The sequence below is a fragment of the Cheilinus undulatus genome, linkage group 11 (assembly GCF_018320785.1).
Source record: "Cheilinus undulatus linkage group 11, ASM1832078v1, whole genome shotgun sequence".
Taxonomy (NCBI): domain Eukaryota; kingdom Metazoa; phylum Chordata; class Actinopteri; order Labriformes; family Labridae; genus Cheilinus; species Cheilinus undulatus.
The window spans coordinates 42028013-42048554 of NC_054875.1; the positions used below are offsets into that span (position 1 = coordinate 42028013).

Genomic DNA, 20542 nt, shown 5'->3' on the forward strand with positions numbered 1-20542 from the left:
TAGCCATTTAGGTTACAAATATGAAGTAGGATAGAAAACGTGAGATGTTTAGGTCTTGTGTCTGAGAGTGGAGCTGACTTTTAAAGCAGTTCAGACTGCTTCTGTCAGTTTCAAAGTAATATGGCCCACTTACAAACTCATCCACCTAAGAGGCTGCTTCTTCCACCTCTCTGATCATTGGGCAAGGGATGCTGCCATCTTTAATAACCACTCTGGTATTGTCTTCCAACTGACAATAGAAAAAGACAGAAAATCCGTGATTATGCACTGAGAATGTTTTCACATCATCTTGTTTACTCTATTGTTGTTTCCCTCGGGTTGTTTTACATTCACGCTGAAATAGTGTACACACCAACTTAAGGCTGTTCTTCTGTGTCATAAGTGCTTTCCCCTCTTTACAGGTCAACAAATGTGATGTGTGTACTGGTTGCAGGTGCATTGTGGGATGGCTATAAGACATTAATGTAAGCAGGTTAACTTACCAGTCATTGTGGGTCAAGGCAACATAATGTTACTTTATATTTTGATTATTATCAGGTCAGTAAAATGACTCTTAGACAAAGGTAGATAAAACATATCATGATGTGTTAACATGTGCGTTTTAAAAAAAGGTTTTACTGAGAAACTTGAATAATTACACTTATTGGGATGAGAATTTTTTTGTAAACGATTAGGAATAATTGCATTAGTTGCAAAATGCAGCCTGGTTAATATTTTGAACCTGATCTTTATTCCTGGGGGCTGTCCTGTCAGTTAAAATTTTAGCGACTATTTAAAATTAATTCTGAGTCTTAGCCTTTGGATTAAAATTCCCTTTCATTTTAGTCACATTTTAGTCCTTTTTAGTCTAGTTTTGGTAAATTAAAAATCCAAAACATTTTGTTCCAGTTTAAGTAGGAAAAAAAAAGATTCAAAATGCTTTAATAAATACAGTACAACTGCCCATTAATAGTCTGGAGGGGAAATATGTATGTAATAATAAAATAATGAAATATATATGTTATCAGACTGTCGCCTTCACTGTTCATTGCCAAACTGTCCAAAACGCAGTTCATTTAAAGCGTGTTTCCAACCAGTCTGTCCACTACTTAACCATGCAAACATGCGTATATGTGGGCACTCTTAATTAATGTTTAGTTTTTTGGCATTATATGTGGGTGATTTGTGTGAATTTGTTATGTTGCAATGCTGAAATTCAGACCCTGGATTTTGTCTCATTCATTTAGGGTAAAACCAGTCTGCATGTTGTGATGGCAGTATTCAATAATGCAAACACTGTAAATCCAACCATTCACCTACCTTAGAGTCTTCAGTTTGTTGTTAGGATTCTTCACAAGTTCGGACAGCTGTAACACCTGCGATTCCTGCAGTTTGTTGTTACTCAGGTTTAGACTTAACAGATGGGAGGGACTGGACTCCAGGGCTGATGCCAGAGAAAAACAGCTGATCTCTGACAAACCGCAGTTATCCAAACTGAATATGAAATAAAAGATTTCAATCCAAAAATTATTAACAATCCAATCAGATGTAAACAAAAAGTCATAACTATGTCAAATAAGTTTGTCTCTGAAATAAATAGGGAGACTTAATCATTCAGTTATTGTTAATCAAAAAAGGTTTCCTTTTTACAAACATCAAACATTTGTCATACCATATGTTTGAATATTTAATATTCAAACTAGCTTTTGAACCTTTTTCTGTGGAGCCCCCCCCATGTGTATCTTAAGATAAGCTGAGCCCCTTCAGGACCCTCACAGAAAGAAACCTGACTCTCAAAAATGATCAACAGTTACAAGTGTCAAGCAAAGTATACCTACATGAAGTTACTGAAAGACTTTTGTAGAAACTGTTCATTCAGTTGCTCATTTTTATTTTATTCAATCCAAGCCCTTGAGTCTCAACTAGTGGGTTGGACCCAAAAGTTGGTTATGAAGCCAAGCCATGTGCGCCTGGAAAAAAAAAAACTTTTCTCTATTTCAAATTTCAAGTGCTTCATTTCTAAATAGAAACATTTGGTTATGATTGAAAAATGTCAGAAATTCAGTCACAATTTGTCATCAAGGAGGTGGTGGTGGGCCCTGAGGCTGGACTAATTGAGAGCCTCTAATTTATGAAAGTCTAGTTCTGACAACCTCAGACCTTTGGCAACCGCTTCTTGTTTAGCACATTTTATGGGTGCCTTTGTTTGTGAAGTGATGTAAAGCTCAGCTCCAAAAAATTGTAAAGAAAAACATTTAGGAACCAGCTAGCATCACCTTCCCTCTTCTCTACTCTGTCCACTGGAGAACTAGATTGCAGATGCCCATTTTAAAGACCCTGTAAAGTGAAAATAAATCTGTATTTGGGTTTGTTGTATGACAGGTCACTGTGTTATGAACCCACAGGTCAAAATTCAGTAAAATAAAACATCTCTAAGTTTATAGAATTAAGCTTCAAAATCATGAAAAATGAGGCAGTAAAGTCTGCTTCAGGATGGTGTGGGCGTCAATCTGAATTGAGGAAAGCACTCACGCCAATAGCACAGAAAAACACCGGAGTAAGAAGGGTCACTATAGATCTGTACACATGGACAATACTCAGCTAGTCTATGTGCTGGTAACACTGACTTTATATGTATAGTGTGTCTGAAAATAGTTCAGTTAATAATCACACATTAGATTACAATAGAAGACAAATAAACTGACCATAAAGTCTCAAGTTCACAGTTTGGACTCTTTAGAAAATCACACAGCTGCTCCACTCCTGAATCCTGTAGCTTGTTTTCACTCAGATCCAGCTCTCTCAGAAAGGAGGGGTTGCACTTCAGAGCTGTGGCTAGAGAAGAACAGCTGATCTCTGACAGACCGCAGCTCCCCAGTCTGAAAAAAAGAATAGAGAAACCCTGTTTGGGATCCTGTCCAATGTATCAAGGTTTAAACATTCTGTAAAACCCACACATGCACACAGTGACAGTGAATAGCTTCAGCAAGCAGAGTCAATCACCTGCCCACGGTGACTTGTTACATAATATCACACAGGACAAGGAAAAAATGGCCAAAAATCAGTATCACAGGCAGTGTTTTTCTCGCTCCTTTGTGGTAGTGGTGGTATTAAAAAATCAAAGAAATAATTCTTGTAAATGCATATTCAGGTGTTACAACCCTCCTTCTTCCCCTGAAACAACCTTGTAAAAAATGGTTTTATAAGTCCCTCTGTTTTCACTTCTTTTTAGCTCTACAGGCTGAGGTGTCAGACAACACCACCTCACGACTGTGACACGACTGTCACAAACAAGCATAAGACTTATACTGTGAAGAACTTGATGAAAATAATGTGTTTAGCATTAATTCAATTTTGCTTTAACAGTGGTATCAGCAGTTTTACGCAGCCACAAAGTTTAGAGCTGTTCTTCTGACCTCTCTTCTTTCAGTCATCACTGGCACAATTTACACTAGAACTCCCAATGGGTAAAATTTACTCAAGGCTGTTCTTTAATTGTATCTTACTTAATGTGGATACAATTTTAAAGACCATTAGTCTTTGACTTTTCCTAAAAGTTTGTTTTATAGCACCTGGTGTCATAAAAATATCTTTGCTTTAACCCAGATTTTATGAATGGGCATTTATACCTAGTATCACCATGCAGGTAAAATTGACCCCATAAGAAAGGCTTGATTTTCCAACTGTTTTATTTAACACTGGCAATAAATACACAGCACCACGGAAATACCTTCTCTCGATTACAGCAATGCCAAATGAAAAGTCATTGTACAACCCTCAACATGGTAAACATGGGGAAAAAAGACTTTATCATTGTTAAACATGAAAAGATAATCTTAGCGCTTTTAATGAAGAAGAATCTGGTGATGGGGAAGTTTCAGGATAAGCAATCTGTGTTGGATCATCTTCCAACAGTGCTTTACTTCTCTTTCTGTGGTAATAAGCTGTTCAGTGTAAGTTGTTAATTAATAGTCCTTGATCACTGCTATTTATGAAAATCAAGGCATTTTAATGACAGGTAAATTTGACCCATTGGTTGATTTAGGTATATAGAGATCCACAGCGGTTCTGGTGTTAAAGCGGTGATGATGATTAGTGGCAGAAATTTCACCAGTGACAGCAGTGATACCAGTTTACCATACACACCACTAACATCACATATATGTGCAAAAATTCTGAGATAGCTAGAAAGTCCTTTGAGTGGTCTTGTGATGTGTTCTCAGGAAAAATTGTAACCCTCATTTTCTGCAAATCAAAGACTTTTGGGGATGATCCTGAAGAGGAGGTTGTTTCATAATTCCTTTTTATGTTGTTTTTTTTTTTATTTTATCCAGGCAGTTTCTGTCTTATTTTCATCCCCCAGGTTTTGTTGTTGTAGTGTGGGCTCTAGTTTTTTTTTTTTTTTTTTGCATTTTCTTTTAAATCCAGACACAGACTTGAAAGTGCTCCTTTTTCATAATTGCTGGCTCCTTGTTTATGGACCTCATTTATTTTGATTCAGTTTTGAAAGGGCCATAACGGCACATTTCTATTGACTTTAAGATGACTAGTAAAATTTTGAACAAGAAAGATTTTTGAGAAAAGAAGCAAAAGAAATGTTGGATCATACAAATGTAAAGAATGATTTTCAATTCCTTAATTATATGTACAAAATCTACAGAAGACACACAGAATGAACGACTGACCTCAGAGTTTTCAGCTTGCAGTTTGAACTCCCCAAAAGGTCACACAGCATCTTCACTCCTGAGTCTAACAAATTGTTTTTGCTCAGCTCCAGCTCACTCAGATTGGAGGGACTGACCTTCAGAGTTGAGGCCAGAGACGAACAGCTGATCTCTGACAAACTGCAGCCACACAATCTGAATAAAGAATAAAACATCAAACAGGACTTCCCAATGCATTGTGAACAACATAGTTTGATTGTAACTTCTTTGTTTGCTCAGCCTAATCACAGGGGACTTTAACAAGAGCTGACCTAACCTATGAGTGCCAGACAGCACTGACAGCTACAGCAGATGTTGTAGAAATAATTCCAACAAAATCTTCATTTTTAAAATCAGAAATCACAACTCAGTGCTCATATTACTGTTACAGTAAAGTTTTGTGATTGTACACCGGTAGCCGTGAATATACCTACGTACATGACCTGGCTGAGAAGCATCTATATTTGCGTTTAACACTGACATAACTTCTGATACATCCGGACATGAAAAGGGTCCCACTGATAATGTCAGTAGAAGCAGAGACTAAATGAACTAACCTCAGATTCTCCAGTCTGCAGTTTGGACTCTTCAGAAAATCACACAGCATCTCCACTCCTGAATCCTGTAGCTTGTTGCCCATCAGCTCCAGCTCTTTGAGATGGCAGGGGCTGGTTTTCAGAGCTGAGGCCAGAGAAGAACAGCTGATCTCTGATAACTTGCAGACATTTAATCTGAATGAAAAGGACAGTAGATAAAAAATAGGATTCAATAAGATGTATCTGGGTTTTGATATCACAGCTCAGTGCATGATGCTGTGTAATAAATATATCCGAGTAGAGAAAAAAAGGCAATCACATACAGCAGGAGCTGCAAATTTACAACCTACTACATATTTTTATACTGATTTGGGTGAATTTACTCAGTCTACCAGGCACAGTGGTGGGTCAGAGCCTGCCTCTCCCTTGTGTCAGAGCTGGTGTCAGTATTTACAAGCTGCAATAGATAGATGCCATTTGACTTAAACAGAAGCCTTTCCAGTTGCACATTGGTAAAAAAAAAATACTCTTGAGGATATGAATGATGTACCTTGAAAAAGTCTCACCCTACATGAGTAAAGAGGATCAAGAGCTTCATCAAGGGTTGCTATTCTGGTGATAACACAAGCTGCCGCCTTAGCAAAGTTAAAAGATTGACTGCATTTTTATTGTCATGATATGAAAATCTGCTATGATCTCATTGCAAAGGACACATGAAAGGGGAATTAAAAAAATACACATATTTCATTTAAACTTACTCATGAGTGCCATCCACTCATTGATGTTGCATTTAACCAATCAGACAGAGCCACAGGTGAATGGTTCAATCAGGTGATGCTCCAGCAAGAAACAACTACAGGAGTGAGCAACATCAGAGTAGGTGTTCTCATAGTGCATTTCCACAACAGTGCCTTAAGGATTCTCCATCATTATTGTGCTCAAGCCATTCTTACTGATTCTGCAATGGTATATTTGGTGTCAGTCTCATCTGTTAATTTACAGTATATTTAAGCATTACAGGTCAGAGAGAGAGCGGGAGCTCCACATACACTCACAGTCAGACATATGTAAACTCCCCTGCTGGCTCTGTCGATCCCATTCTTGCCTCCATAGCAACTCTGTTACAATATCCAAAGGCAGCAAACAGAGGGGATCACTTTTTCTCTCTTAAATGCCTACGCAGCATTTATAGTGGCAGACAGCACAGTGGTATAAATACCACACCCTGAAATGGTGCTGGGAATCAGACACTAGGTAGCATTATGGACAAGATAAGAGAGACAAATGGGGGTATTTAGAATACAAAGTCCATGTGGTGAGAAAGCAGTGCCTCTGCTACCAGGGACTATTTTGGGTTCAGTAGAGAAGACATGATTCATGCGGTACTGTGTAAAACTTTACCAAGCAGCTGTGGCTTCTCCAAGTAGAAAAATTACAAACCTCTATCATTACCAGCGACACATCTTACAGGAACAACACAAACCATTCAAAAGTATTGTCATTCTTAGCTGTCATTAGTACAACCCTCTGATAAGGTGAATTAGGTCAGAGAGTGACACTGAGGACCAAAGGCATTTGGGGATTTTTAGGTGAGAAGAAGGATTCTGAAAACTGAGATCAAATCTATAAACCATGAAATAGACAAGGCGAGCCTCTTAACCCTTTGCGCCTTAACCTTATACGTCAGAAAACCTCCCATAGACAGCGTTTGGGAAAGGGCAGAGCCTTTGAAAAAAAACTTGGATAATTGGATGAACGTTCTGTCTGTCACATCTTACGGACCAATCAGAGCAACAAAACAAGTGACGTAGCTGCTACCGAGGAGTAAACTCTATAGAGAACTGTATAACGTGGACCATGGTGACTGTAGACATGTCAGTACACAACTTTTGTCATTTTTGAAAAGAAAACAACTCAATATTGTTCTTTGTTCTTCTTTTAACAAAAAAATGTCGTCAAGTTCTGATAAAACTGGCGCTTTAGCAGCATCCATGCTAATGTCTCCCACCATAATTGCACCGGCCTCTTGTTGCTGCTCGCTACATCACGACTCCGCCGCGCCTGAAAGTACTGCCCCTCACGCGGATTGGTCCTGTCACTTTCTAACCGAGCTAAAAACGGTTCAGACGGGAGCTTTGAAAGATGGATTCACCAGTGAGAAACACGGAAGCATCTGTTTTAGAACTGCTGGCCCAGTCCAGTCCTTTATCTGTATACTTTTACTAATTGTTACAATAAAATGCTACCTCAAGAGCAAAAGAACATGGAAACATAATAATTTTATGTGCTATAATGTGTAATTCACTTTAAATAACAAAACATCTAAAGTTCTAAATCTTGTAGATAAAATAATGACCATATTGTAAACACCATAAAAATGTACTTTCTACGGTTTCTAAAGACATTTTGCAGATATCAGAAAAAATAGTACAATGACAAAATAAATTGGTGAAAATTCAAGTAGTAGATTTATTATAAAACAAATGTAAGTTATGAATTCATTTAAACTGAGTCCAGTCTTTTAGGAAATTAACAGAGAATGAATAAACTAACCTCAGAGTCTCCAGTCTGCAGTTTGAACTCTTTAGAAAATGGCACAGCAGCTCCACTCCTGAATCCTGCAGCTCGTTGCCATTGAGGCTAAGAAATCTCAGATGAGAGGGGCTGGACATGACCAGAGAAGAACAGCTGATCTCTGTCAAACTGCAGCCAACCAAGCTGAATTTCCAAAAATATAAAGATAGATAGACAAATCAGATAATTCAGATTCAATTCTGAAGGTATTTGTTCTGGTATGTGCTAAACAAAGAAGGCAGAATTTCACAAGAAAACATTATTGTAAGACAGTTGCCTTTCAGAGGGGATGCAATGCAGTCATAAGTATTAATTAAAAAATTCCAGTAGACTGTTAGAAAAGTTTTAATATAATGACTGTAGACTTAACTGAGTAAAGGCATACTTGAATATGAACTAAAGTCAACTCATAATGGTGTTAAAGTATATGACATGACCTTAATGATTAAAGATTTTAAATCTGAATTTAAGAAAGAGAATATATAAACCAACCACAAAGTATCCAATATACAGTTTGGACTCTTCAGAAAATCGCACAACACTGCCACTCCTGAATCCTGAAGTTTGTTTCTGCTCAGCTCCAGCTCTCTGAGATAGAAGGGGTTGGACTTCAGAGCTGAGGCCAGAGACGAGCAGCTTTTCTCTGTCAAAAAGCAGCCCCACAGTCTGAATAAAAAACAACACAAAGAAAAAAAACTGTAGTTGAAAAGGATTAATGATAAATTCTTATGTTTCAGCTTTTGATTCAGAATGTCAACCATGATAAATGTTAAAATTTACAACATATTTTTATACTGGAAGAGAGAAATGAATTCCAGAATAAACAAGTAAACTAAAAAATACTGTAGCACCAAAAGAACTTTTAAATGTTACCCTGTGAAAAATAAAACAAAATAATGGGAAATCAAGGAAATCATTTGAAAAATCAGTGGAATCCCAGCAATGATATTGGAGTGCCTAGACAGCATCTTTGACACGGGGGTCAAATTCATGTCGAGAAAGCCGTTTCCTAAAGCCGGTGCCATAAAAAAAGTTCCTTGCAGATGGATACCATGCAGAAACAAGTGTCTGGCTGCTTCAGTTTGTGGCACCAGCTGCCAAATGGATTCCTGTCTTAACCAGATTCTTTTATCCATGTTCAGTGCAATTCTTTCAAAAGCACCTTTTGCATGGCATTAGTATTGGAATGAATATGCATGCTATAAGAAAAGCCCTCAATAACTCAAATATACTGACATTTCTGGGAGTAAACACAGGGACACTGCATGACAATGAAAAATGTACTCTACATTATTGTTTTTAAGTTCTGTGCAGTGCACATTACATTTTGCAGGTGATATTTACTTTATGTCAGCTCTTAACCAGTAACCAATAGACAATATGTGCCAAAGTGTAGCATTTTTGCCAAACTTAAAGAAAAAAAATCTATAGCAAGCTGTCCATAATCATTTAATTAGTGACTCTTACTCTCCCATCAAATATTGATGCCACATCTGCCACCTGCAAGTATACATGGACAGGTGATAAGACAGATAGGAAGAGAAAAAAAGGAAAAACTAGCACTGTCATTTCCTCCTCTTTGTATTTTACTAGTTTTACAGTGTTGCGATGCACACAGCAGACGTTGGACACATGTTTAGACAGAGTTTAAAGGAAGTAAACGATAACAAATAAATACATACACTGACTTAAACTTGCCAAAAAAAGTGAAAACAAATAAGAAAACTTGCCTCAGTGTCTCCAGTCTGCAGGTTGGATTTTTCAGAAAATCACACAGTAACTCCACTCCTGAATCCTGCAGCTTGTTAAAGCTCAGGTTCAGCTCTCTTAAATGGGAGGGGTTGCTTTTCAGAGCTGAGGCCAGAGAAGAACAGCTGATCTCTGACAATGTGCAGCCCATCAAACTGAAAAAGAGATAAAATGAGAGAGTGATGAAAGACATGAGAAATAAAGGAGAGGAGGAGAACTAAATCCTGTTGCCTTACTTCAGAGTCTCCAGTCTGCAGTTTGGACTCTTAAGTCCAGCAGAAAGAAACTCCACCCCTAAATCCAGCAGGTTGCTGTTGCTGCTCAGGTCCAGATGTCTTAGATGGGAGGGTTTGCACTTCAGGGACGAAGCCAGAACTTCACAGTGTACCTCTGATAAATCACAGCCAGAGAACCTGAAACCAGATCAACATAGCATGTTTTTAATTTTACAGAATTAATCAAAGGAATGTCTTAATATTTTGACAGATTGTCTTTTTAAATTTTGCTTTTCACATTAGTAAAAACCAAATTCACATCATCTGATCTGTATTAGATATGGTAACTTAATACAACAGTTTCTATTGCTATCTAGTAAACTTACAAACTTAATTTTTTTTGTGCTTTTTGTCTGTTAGCCAGGCTACAAGCTCATTTTTTCATTCCATTAGAATATTTAATGTCTGATAGTTATTTTTGGGGGTCAAAGGTCAAATTTTATATTAATTAATGTTTTTAAATATATATTTTTTGGCTTTTTATGCCTTTATTTTAGAGAGGACAGTGGATAGGGTCAGAAACAGGGATGAGAGAGTGGGGGAGAGACATGCAGGAAAGGAGCAACGGGCTGGACTTGAACCCTGGCTGCCCACACACATAAGGCATGACCAAATTGCTAGGCCATCTGCCCCCCAACACTAAAGTAAATATTCACATGGTGGTCTGATGATGACCATGGAATACAAAGTTTACATCTCTTTATTGTACTAAAATATAAGTTTATAAAATTAGAATTTTGCAGAGTTAAACAAAAAGAGGATTGATTTTCAATATTTTCATTGAAGTTGGCTATATTTTTGTGAAGGAGGTCAACCAAACACGCCTTTACCAAACTATGCCAGTCCTGGTAGACACTTTTAAAGACAAAGAAGAAGATACAAAGTTTGTTTTCGGGCTCAAATCTCTATTATGATGCTTTAAATGATCCATAGACCACTGTGGCTGATAGATTTGACAAATTTACCTCACACTGAACAAAAAAAAAAAAAAAAAAAACAGCATTTAACTGACTGTTAACTTTAAATAAAGGCAGTGACATCAGCTAACAACAGACTGTACTGAGATGAACTGCTCTGTGATTTCATACTGTAGTGTTAGAGGGGCGGGGTCATTCCTTACTGTGGGCTCGTGACATCATGAGCCCACATATTTGCCCCGCCCACATGAAACCAAGCCAGGAAAGGGTTAAAAACATTCTTGCAGTCTGAATCCAGAATTCAGTCACATGTACAGTGCCTAACAAATTTATTACACTACTTGTCTCAGAGACCATCCAGCATCATGAAGTGCCTTAATGCAGACTCTTTCATTTTCAGTGAGCTCTCCACATTTTACCATTTTGAACAGGAATGAGGGATTTCAAACTGAATTCACCTTTTTATACCCAAATTTGAGCCGGCTCACTGGGCTTCTCTGAGAAGTCAGAAATTAATCAAGCATAACATTCAACCACTAAAACTCATTTTTCTGTTCAAGAATGCAAGTAAATAACTATAATTTGACATATTAATGCTTCAGGGCGGTCAACAATAATTCCATCTATCACAAATATACGTGTTTGGCAGCCCTCTTGCTGGCTAGTGGCTAGGAGGGGACTCCATTAGGAGGATTCCTGTTGTGTTGTCGTCGCAGTGTTCAAAGGGGATTCTATGTTGTTACTGATATTGACAAAGCCCTCTCTGGGAGGCCTTCTTCCACATTGAGGAAATTGCCTGGGTTGCCTATCCTGTTGCAGCGCCCCTGAGTTCAGGTATTTCATGTGTTCCAGCTCAAGCAAACCTGGTCTAACTAATGAAGTCCTTGATCAGTTGTGCTTGAAATAAAACTGGGTTTGCATATTTGAGCTAATAATAATGATTGAGTCTAGAGGAGTCATAAATTGTATTTTCAGTTGGATTTGGGGAAACCACTTGAAGCATTAGTTGTGTTGAGCTATTGCAATTCCTTTTGTTTGACTTGTTCATTGCAAACAGCTGACTTACTGAGCCTTTCTGCAGTTCCTCACAGCTGGAATGAGTCTCATTCGTCCCTGGTTTGATGTGTTGTAGTTATCCAGAACTAACTCATCCAGAATCTCATCTGACATCTGCAGCATGTGGGCCAGAGCAGAGCAGTGGATCAAAACAAGCACCTGCTCCGATTTGTTCTCCGACTTCAAGTACCTTTCAATCTCCTGTTGTACTGAGATGTCGTTCAACTCAATCAAACAGTGGAAGATGTTGACAGCTCGGTCAGGAGAGACATTATAGCTGGTCATCTTCCTCAGGTTCTGGATGACTTTCTGGATCATTTCTAGACTGTTGTCTGTCCGACCAAGGAGGTCTCCTAAGAGTCTCTGGTTAGACTCCAGAGAGAGGCCGTGGAGAAAGCGAACAAACAAGTCCAGGTGGCCATTTGTACTTTTCTGGGATTTCTCCATGGCATTCATCAGGAAGTCTTCCAGGGATGAATTCTGACCATCACTGCTGTCTTTGTCCTCTTTTAGAAAAGCCTCCACAACATCTGTGTTTCTGTTTGTGAAACAGTGGTACATGTAGACTGCAGCCAGAAACTCCTGAACGCTCAGGTGAACAAAGCAGTAGACTGTTTTCTGGAAAGTTATCCTCTCTGATTGAAAGATCTCAGTGCAAACTCCTGAATACACTAAGGCTTCTGAGGCATCCAAACCACAGCGCTCCAGGTCTTCTTCATAGAACATGATGTTTCCATTCTCCAGATGTTCAAACGCCAGCCTCCCCAGCTTCAGAAGAACTTCTCTGTCAGATTGGGTGAATTCATGAATGTGTCTGTCATCATACTTGGGCTTCCTCCTCTTTGTCTGAACCAGCAGGAAGTATGAGTACATGTCAGTCAGGGTCTTAGGCAGCTCTCCTCTCTGCTCTGTGGTCATCATATGCTCCAGAACTTTTGCAGTGATCCAGCAGAAGACTGGGATCAGACACATGATGTAGAGGCTCTTGGATGCCTTGATGTGAGAGATGATTCTATTGGACAGATCTTCATCACTGAAACTCTTCCTGAAGTACTCCTCCCTCTGGGCATCAGTGAAGCCTCGTACCTCTGTTAGCCTGTCAACACATAAAGAAGGTATCAAACTGGCTGCTGCAGGTCGGGAAGTTATCCAGATAAGGGCTGAGGGAAGCAGATTCCCCTTGATGAGGTTTGTCACCAGTGCATTTAACGACGAAGTTTGTGTGACGTCAGACACAACCTCATTGATGTGGAAATCCAGTGTAAACCTGCTTTCATCCAAACCATCTAAGATGAACAGAAGTTTACGGACAGCGAGCGTCTCTGCTGTGACCCCCTGTAATGTTGGATGGAGAGCACGGACCAGCTCAAGAAGACTGTATGGTGCATTTCTGACCAAGTTCAGCTCCCTGAATGAAAGCAGAATCACCAGACCGATGTCTTGGTTTTCTGAGCCCTCTGCCCAGTCTAGAGTAAACTTGTGCACTGAGAAGGTTTTTCCAACACCAGCGACACCAACAGTCAGGACCACTCGGATGTGATTTTGTTGGTCAGGCAAAGCTTTAAAGATGTCCTTGCAATTGATTGCCGTCTCGTGCAGGGTAACCATTTTGGAAACTGACTCAAGTTGTCTCACTTCATGTTGGGTTTCCACCTCTTCACTCTGTCCCTCTGTGATGTGGAGCTCTGTGTAGATCCTGCTGAGGAGGGTTCTGCTTCCTTTTTCATCAGTTTCTTCAGGCACACGTTCACATTTCTCCCTCAGACTGATCTTGTGCTCGTTTAGAACCTCCTGCTGACCACCTTTAACAACAAACAGAATAGCAACATCTGATGAGACATTCATTCAAATTAAATTCATTCAAATTGTAAATTTGTAAATTTGGCCATTGTCAGCACTTGGCAAATTTGTCATTTCTTACTGCAATCATAGCATCACTCTAATGTGGTTGCACTGTCAGACACGAGGACATTAGCAGACTGTTATTAGATCTTACTTTGTAAAGTGCTGGCTGTCCACAGTCCAGGTGTTGCTCTGGATCTTTTTCCACACTGGGGACAGGAGAAGACTCCTGATGAGCCAGATTGGTCAGAGTGTGAGGTAATGCACTGTCTGCAGAAAAAATGTCCACAGTTGGTAGACACAGGATCTCTCAGAACCTCACGACACAAAGCACAGCCATGTCTCTGTTGCCCCTTGGAGACATAACTCCACTTCCTCTTTCTGTAATGAGATTTATGAACAATGAAGAAAAATATTATTATCCAGAAGCTCAGACGGTCACAGAGATAGTCACAAAAAGCATGAACGGTTTTGAAAATAAACCGACGTACAAAAGGGATTTCTGCAATGTAAGCTTGGATGCTTTTCATAGAGTTTGTTGATCTTAAAGTCAGACTTTGTCCACCTTAGCTTGTAATAGTATCTGCAATAATGGTGCATGAAGGTGATGTATCTGTGAGCTGAAATACTCAATGCATCATCACCTGTCAGGTGAGTCTACAGTAAAAACAGCTCCTTACTTTGTGTCTGAGGGTCCAGGTTCTTCTCTGAATTCTGGAGGTATAAATCTGGATGCATCACTCTTCAGAGACAGACCGGATATTTCTGATATTGGAGACGCTGCCCCCTGTCTGTCAGGCAGACCTCTGCAACACAGATTGATTTTGATGTCACAAATCTTGAACAGGAAATGTTTCATAAATATACACATTTCAAATAGAACACATGGCTGTCATTTAAAGCTTAAACAAGTGTGTAAATTATTCCAATATCTATTCTCCACTTATAAAACTGATAACAGGAGTTATTGGACCTGATGAATACTGACTCTTCTGAAGCTGTATTGAGTCAGACTTTGAGCCTCATTGTTCTTCATCAGGATCTGTAGGAGTGGTGTAAAAGATAGGAAGTGTATTTTCACAGAGCTTTCTCCCGGGCCATATATCTACTCAAACTGCAACTTAAAATAACTTTGTTTTCCACAAGAGTAATGTGATACACCAACGAAACAGTATGTCACACAGAGTAAAAATCAAAACAGCCTCCTGTGTTATACAGAAACTTCAGATGTATAGAAACTAATAAGAGCAAAGTCAAACATAGATCTCAGCTTGTAGTAGTATCTGCAGTAATAATGGTGTATGAAGGTGATGCATCTGTGAGCTCAATATCCTCATCCTCAATGCATCATCACCTGTCAGGTGAATCTACAGTAAAAACAGCTCCTTACTTTGTGTCTGAGGGTCCAGGGTCTTCTCTGAATTCTGGAGGTATAAATCTGGATGCATCACTCTTCAGAGACAGACCAGATATTTCTGATATTGGAGACGCTGCCCCCTGTCTGTCAGGCAGACCTCTGCAACACAAAATCATTTCATTCTTTTTACATGAACCCTTGATAAGTTTAGCAGACTGTGAGGTTTAGTAGTCCTCTTAGATGATCATAAAAACATTTCACTGAGACTGACAGCTGTCAGCCATGCAAAGAAGACCAGAATAGTTCTGTGTCACAAAACATGGCATTACAGATGGAGCTCAAATGAGCCAAATGAATGTTTCTCTTGTTTGTTGTTTGTGTGCATGGAGATTTTTACAGGAATGTTGCTGCTTGAGGATGATGAGCACGATTTGGTATGTAAGTTGGATGCAAAAGGCTGTAATTTGTGCTGCTTTGGCCTCTGTAATCCTGTTGTCTTCATTTGTCACGTTGTTGTGAACCAAGGCATCATTATTTTGTATTTCTATATATCCTGCTGTCTCAACTGAGAAAAAACTACTTCAAGCAAATCCTTGTCAAAATGTTTGTTTACAGAGCACAGCAGCCCCATCTTGTGTGGTAACCAAGTACAACACAGTCAAGCCCAAGCTTTATCTTCTAATGTGGGCTATATCTAATTTAACTTTTAAAAATTTAGAGGGGCTGGCTGCAGATCGTATACCTTTGAAGGGCCCTCTTGCAAACAGTTCATTTGAGACACTGTGTCAGAACAGAAATACACACTTAAATTTTCAAAACAAAATCTGATACATCTTCAGTTTAGAGTTAGGGTAATAGTAAAGGAAATGATAGGATACCAAAAAAAATAAAAATCTGACCTTTAAAACCTGAGTACAAAAGGTTTAAAAAAACCAAGTAGGAAAACATCTCATTCTCCATACAAGGCAGCATATCAAGCTTTTGTAGCTCAGGGAGCTGTGTAAGCTACATAGATAATGTAGCTACATAGTTAATGTGGCTAAAGCTAAGCTAACATAGCAGCTATTTAAACTATGTAGCCACATTTGCTTTAGCTAACTCTGTCAAAGCTCACATACATAGCTACATTGGCTTATGTATTAATGTTAATTATGTAGATAGTGTAGCTAGGTTAGCTTTAGCTAAAGCTAACAAAGCTAAATCAAGCCACTGTTTGTGTATTGTGGATATATTATGTTCTGCATATAAGTATATTACACTTATACGTATATTATGTTCTGCATATAAGTATATTTCACTTATATAATGGCAGACTGTCCTCATATAGCCTTTGGCTCCAGCCTTGAGAAAGGATGCTGGAAAGCTCCTGAAGGTAATGTTTACTGGACCAGAAAGAGTGATCAATGTGATATACAGGAAAAGGGGGATTGGAACAATGTCTTGATACAGACATTGCTCAGCTCCAGTACGCGTTTTGTTAGATACCAAAGAAATGTTTTGATAGTTATCAAAAAGTGCATGTATGGAGAATATGAAGAAGTGTGTAGTAAGGTGCACGTAGACAAGTACTACGTGCACACATAGGCTGAGAGGTATAAAAGCTCATGGTTGGAGAGATTCGGGGACTTCCCCTTGTGCTTGCGTAACTCTGCATATTGGTGCCTATTAAAAAAATCACCTAAGGTTGCATTTAACTCATTTGTTTTTGTAAAACTTCTGTGTTTTATCTTAAAAACCACAACAGTATCTACTTCTAAAACGAGTCTATATAATCTAATCCTGGATTAGACCTCTTGGTTTTTCTCTTTTTGTTTAGGAAATTGTTCTTAGTCTGCAATGTTTTCACCGTGGTTATTTCATGAATGTAACTGCCAGACTTTGTTTATGAATAAATTTAAATTTAAAAAAATCTAAAACTGGAAATACCTTGTACTGACAAATTACAGCATTTCCTTTCTGAGATATACAGCGTCTGAAATGAAAGTACGGTCTGCAGCCAGACTGTCTTGTTAAAATTTTCTCCATGCCAATAAAAAATGGACTGTGGCCTCCATTTGGCCTCGGGCCATAGTTTGGACACCCCTGCACTAAAGATAAAAGTAATTCACAAAACACCTTGACCCTTAAGAGCTACTGAGGTGAAAAACTGTCAGGAGTTGTGAGGAACATTTAAGAGGCTGAAGAGAAAATGAAGGAAAGATTGAGAGATGGGTGATTACAGTTACAGCTCTGTCATAGCCTTAATTAGAGGAAGTACTAAAAAAAAAGTTTATTTCAAGTAAACACTATTATGTAATCATAAAGTTCAGCAATGACAGGAACACAGAAAAAAAATGAAAGAATGAGGGATACAGAAAATCTTTGTTATCCTATATTCCCATATTCTTTAAAATTTTTGATTTGATATAATTCAACAGAGATAATAATGACATAAAAAGGTTTTCATAATTACATAGTTTATAACTAGATTCTGTCTATATGCCTATTAATTAATCTTTCCACACCCAGTCAGGAAGCGAGCACTTTCATTATTTCTTTTTTTTCTTTTTCATGTTGATCAGCCAATCACAGCTCTTGAAAGAATGTAACATACCTATCAGTACGGCCGATCCCACCTCCTCATTGACATAAAACTTTCTGTCACTTCCTTGCTTACATGTAGTGTTGAATGCTTCTAAACTGATCCAGGGTGTTTGTGAACAGATCTATGAAAAGTGCATAAAGTGAAATATTCCTCAAAAATTGAACCCTCGTAAGCTTGAAACAGTATCTGCTGTAAGCTGAAAATCTCCTCTTCATCCTCAATGCATCATCACCTGTCAGGTGAGTCTACAGTAAAAACAGCTCCTTACTTTGTGTCTGTGGGTCCAGGGTCTTCTCTGAATTCTGGAGGTATAAATCTGGATGCAGCACTCTTCAGAGACAGACCGGATATTTCTGATATTGGAGACGCTGCCCCCTGTCTGTCAGGCAGACCTCTGCAACACAGATTGATTTTGATGTCACAAATCTTGAACAGGAAATGCTTCATAAATATACATATTCCATTCAGAACAAATGGCTGTCAGTGGAAGCTTAAACAGGTTTATAAATGATTCTGATATCTGTTCTCCACATATAAAACTGGTAACAGGAGTTATTGGACCCAATGATCTCTCTGACTCTTCTGAGGCTTTATTGAATCAGACTTTGAGCCTCATTGTTCTTCATCAGGATCTGTAGGAGTGGTGTAAGACAGGAAGCGTATTTTCCCAGAGCTTTCTCCTTGGCCATATTGCTACTCAAACTGCAAATTGAAATAACTTTGTTTTCCACAAGAGTAATGTGATACACCAACAAAACAGTATGTCACACAGAGTAAAGATCAAAACAGCCTGCTACCAAAACTTTTGCTGTATAGACACTATAAAATTAGACATTAAAACATAAATCAATTAACAGGAAAATTTGCAAAGAGTGCAAAGAGCAAAGTCAAACAGAGACCTCAGCTTGTAAAAGTATCTGCAGTAATAATGGTGCATGAAGGTGATGCAGCTGTGAGCTCAAAATCTCATCCTCATCCTCAATGCATCATCACCTGTCAGGTGAGTTCACACAGGAAAAACAGCTCCTTACTTTGTGTCTGAGGGTCCAGAGTCTTCTCTGAATTCTGGAGGTATGAATCTGGATGCATCACTCTTCAGAGACAGACCGGATATTTCTGATATTGGAGACACTGCCCCCTGTCTGTCAGGCAGACCTCTGCAACACAAAATTCTTATAGTCTTTTTATAACAGGGGTTCCCAAAGTGGACTGTTGGCCAGTGTTAATTTCAACAACTTAAACTATGACTAAAGTTGTTTGTAGACCGCCTTTTTTCCATGAGAAAAACTAGACTCAGACTAGCGAAAAAGATTGTTCATGACTAAAACTGAATAAAACTAAGTTTAGTTTTCATCAAGATGACAAAAAGTTTTCAGCAGACATTCAAAATCCATCATATCTATCAAAACACAATACATCTGGAGCTATTCTGCCTCTCAACTATAGAAAGCAGGGATCCCAGGTTTGGCAGGGTGCATAGCACCTGGGGGCGTAGCACGTGGGGGGAAAAAGGGTACTGATTACCCAGGCCCACAGTAGGGAGGGGCCCTTGAGGAGCCTGAAATGTAAAGTGTGTTTTTATCTATTTTATCTTAGTAATTAGTGCCATTATTAAATAAAAGTGACAAAAAGAATTGGCAAACAGACTGAAATTTGTATCAAATAAAGTAAAATAAATACTGGGGGGCCTCTGTTCCTCCCTTAAAAATGTCCAAATGGTGTAGTCCAGTGCTGCAAAATAATGTAAGTAAATTCAATTCAACATAGTAAAAATATTGCTCCTAAATGGGGAAAATACGCTTCAATAATACATTAAAATGCATATATATTTGAAAAAAATTGATGCAAAATGTGTTGCTTGGCTAGCAAGTTATTGTGAGGAGGGGGCTGTGGAACATTCTTTCCCAAAATCCCTAGCTACGCCTCTGCATAGCACATACTACGATGGTTTGGTACCAGATTCAGGCAAAAGAATAAAAGGTTGAACTAAAAGTTAGAACTCAAATGTGAGGACTTTCATGGACTAAAACTAAACTAAAACTAAAAAGGGTAGAAATCTCTAATGACATTTAATGTAAAGACTGAGACTATAATTAAAAAGTGCCACTAAAATTAACACTGCTGTAAATAATATATGTGTGTGTGTGTGTGTGTGTCTGTGTGTGTTTATATGAACTCCATAAATGTATAGGTTAAATCATAAATCCATAAAATCAGTTATCCTGGAGACTTAGTTCAAAGATCAAAGTCAAACGGTCTGCTTTGGGAGAATGACTGCACTTTGTGTTTGTTGATCTTAAAGTCAGACTTTGTCCACTTCAGCTTGAAACAGTATCTGCAATGATAATAGTGCATGAAGGTAATGCAAGTTGCACAATTATGATGTAAGCTCAAAATCTCTTCCTCATCCTCAATGCATCACCTGTCGGATGAGTTTACAGTAAAAAATCGCTCCTTACTTTGAGTGTCCAGGGTCTTTTCTGAATTCTGGAGGTATAAATCTGGATGCATCACTCTTCAGAGACAGACCGGATATTTCTGATATCGGAGACACTGCTCTCTCTGCCTCTTCTTCCATCAAACCACTCATCTTGTTAGAGAAAAAACTTCCCTGTTTAAGAGACCACACAAAGAGAGCACATGCACACTAAGGTGTGTCCACAGATCAAACAAACTTTTAGTTCCTCATTCTAATATTTCTTTCCTCTGCAGCCCAGAGAGAATAATGACCCAAACACTGTGTGAAGTTAGTAAAACGGATTAACACTCACCTTGCCTCAGACTTTAGTTCTCCTCATTCTGCTCTGCTTACTCTGGTGAAGCCTGGAGGGACCTGACATTTTCACCTTCAGGTTCTTTCCTGTTATAATGGACCAGATCACATGAGCAGTTGGCTCCACCCCTCTGCATTTACAGGAAATAGGACCACAAATATATCTTTATTAACAGAATAATTTATCTAACATTTAT

General features: G+C 38.7%; 1 protein-coding gene across 2 annotated transcripts; it reads right to left on the reverse strand.

Moving 5' to 3' along the window:
* Positions 1-80: 80 nt before the first annotated feature.
* On the reverse strand, positions 81-20424 carry LOC121517263 (NACHT, LRR and PYD domains-containing protein 14-like). Of its 2 annotated transcripts, none has more exons than XM_041798909.1 (17): positions 20344-20424; positions 20032-20183; positions 18604-18729; positions 17841-17966; positions 15022-15147; positions 14312-14437; positions 13786-14012; positions 11800-13591; positions 9778-9954; positions 9523-9696; positions 8285-8458; positions 7772-7936; positions 5240-5413; positions 4665-4838; positions 2685-2858; positions 1300-1473; positions 81-229 (listed from the first exon to the last, which is right to left on the reverse strand). In XM_041798909.1, the coding sequence occupies exons 2-17, from the start codon at positions 20160-20162 to the stop codon at positions 175-177; spliced, it is 4095 nt and encodes a 1364-aa protein (XP_041654843.1). In that variant the 5' UTR covers positions 20163-20183; positions 20344-20424; the 3' UTR covers positions 81-174. The 2 variants fall into 2 exon arrangements, with proteins under 2 accessions (XP_041654843.1, XP_041654842.1); XM_041798908.1 differs by having other exon boundaries at positions 18604-18744.
* Positions 20425-20542: the final 118 nt, after the last annotated feature.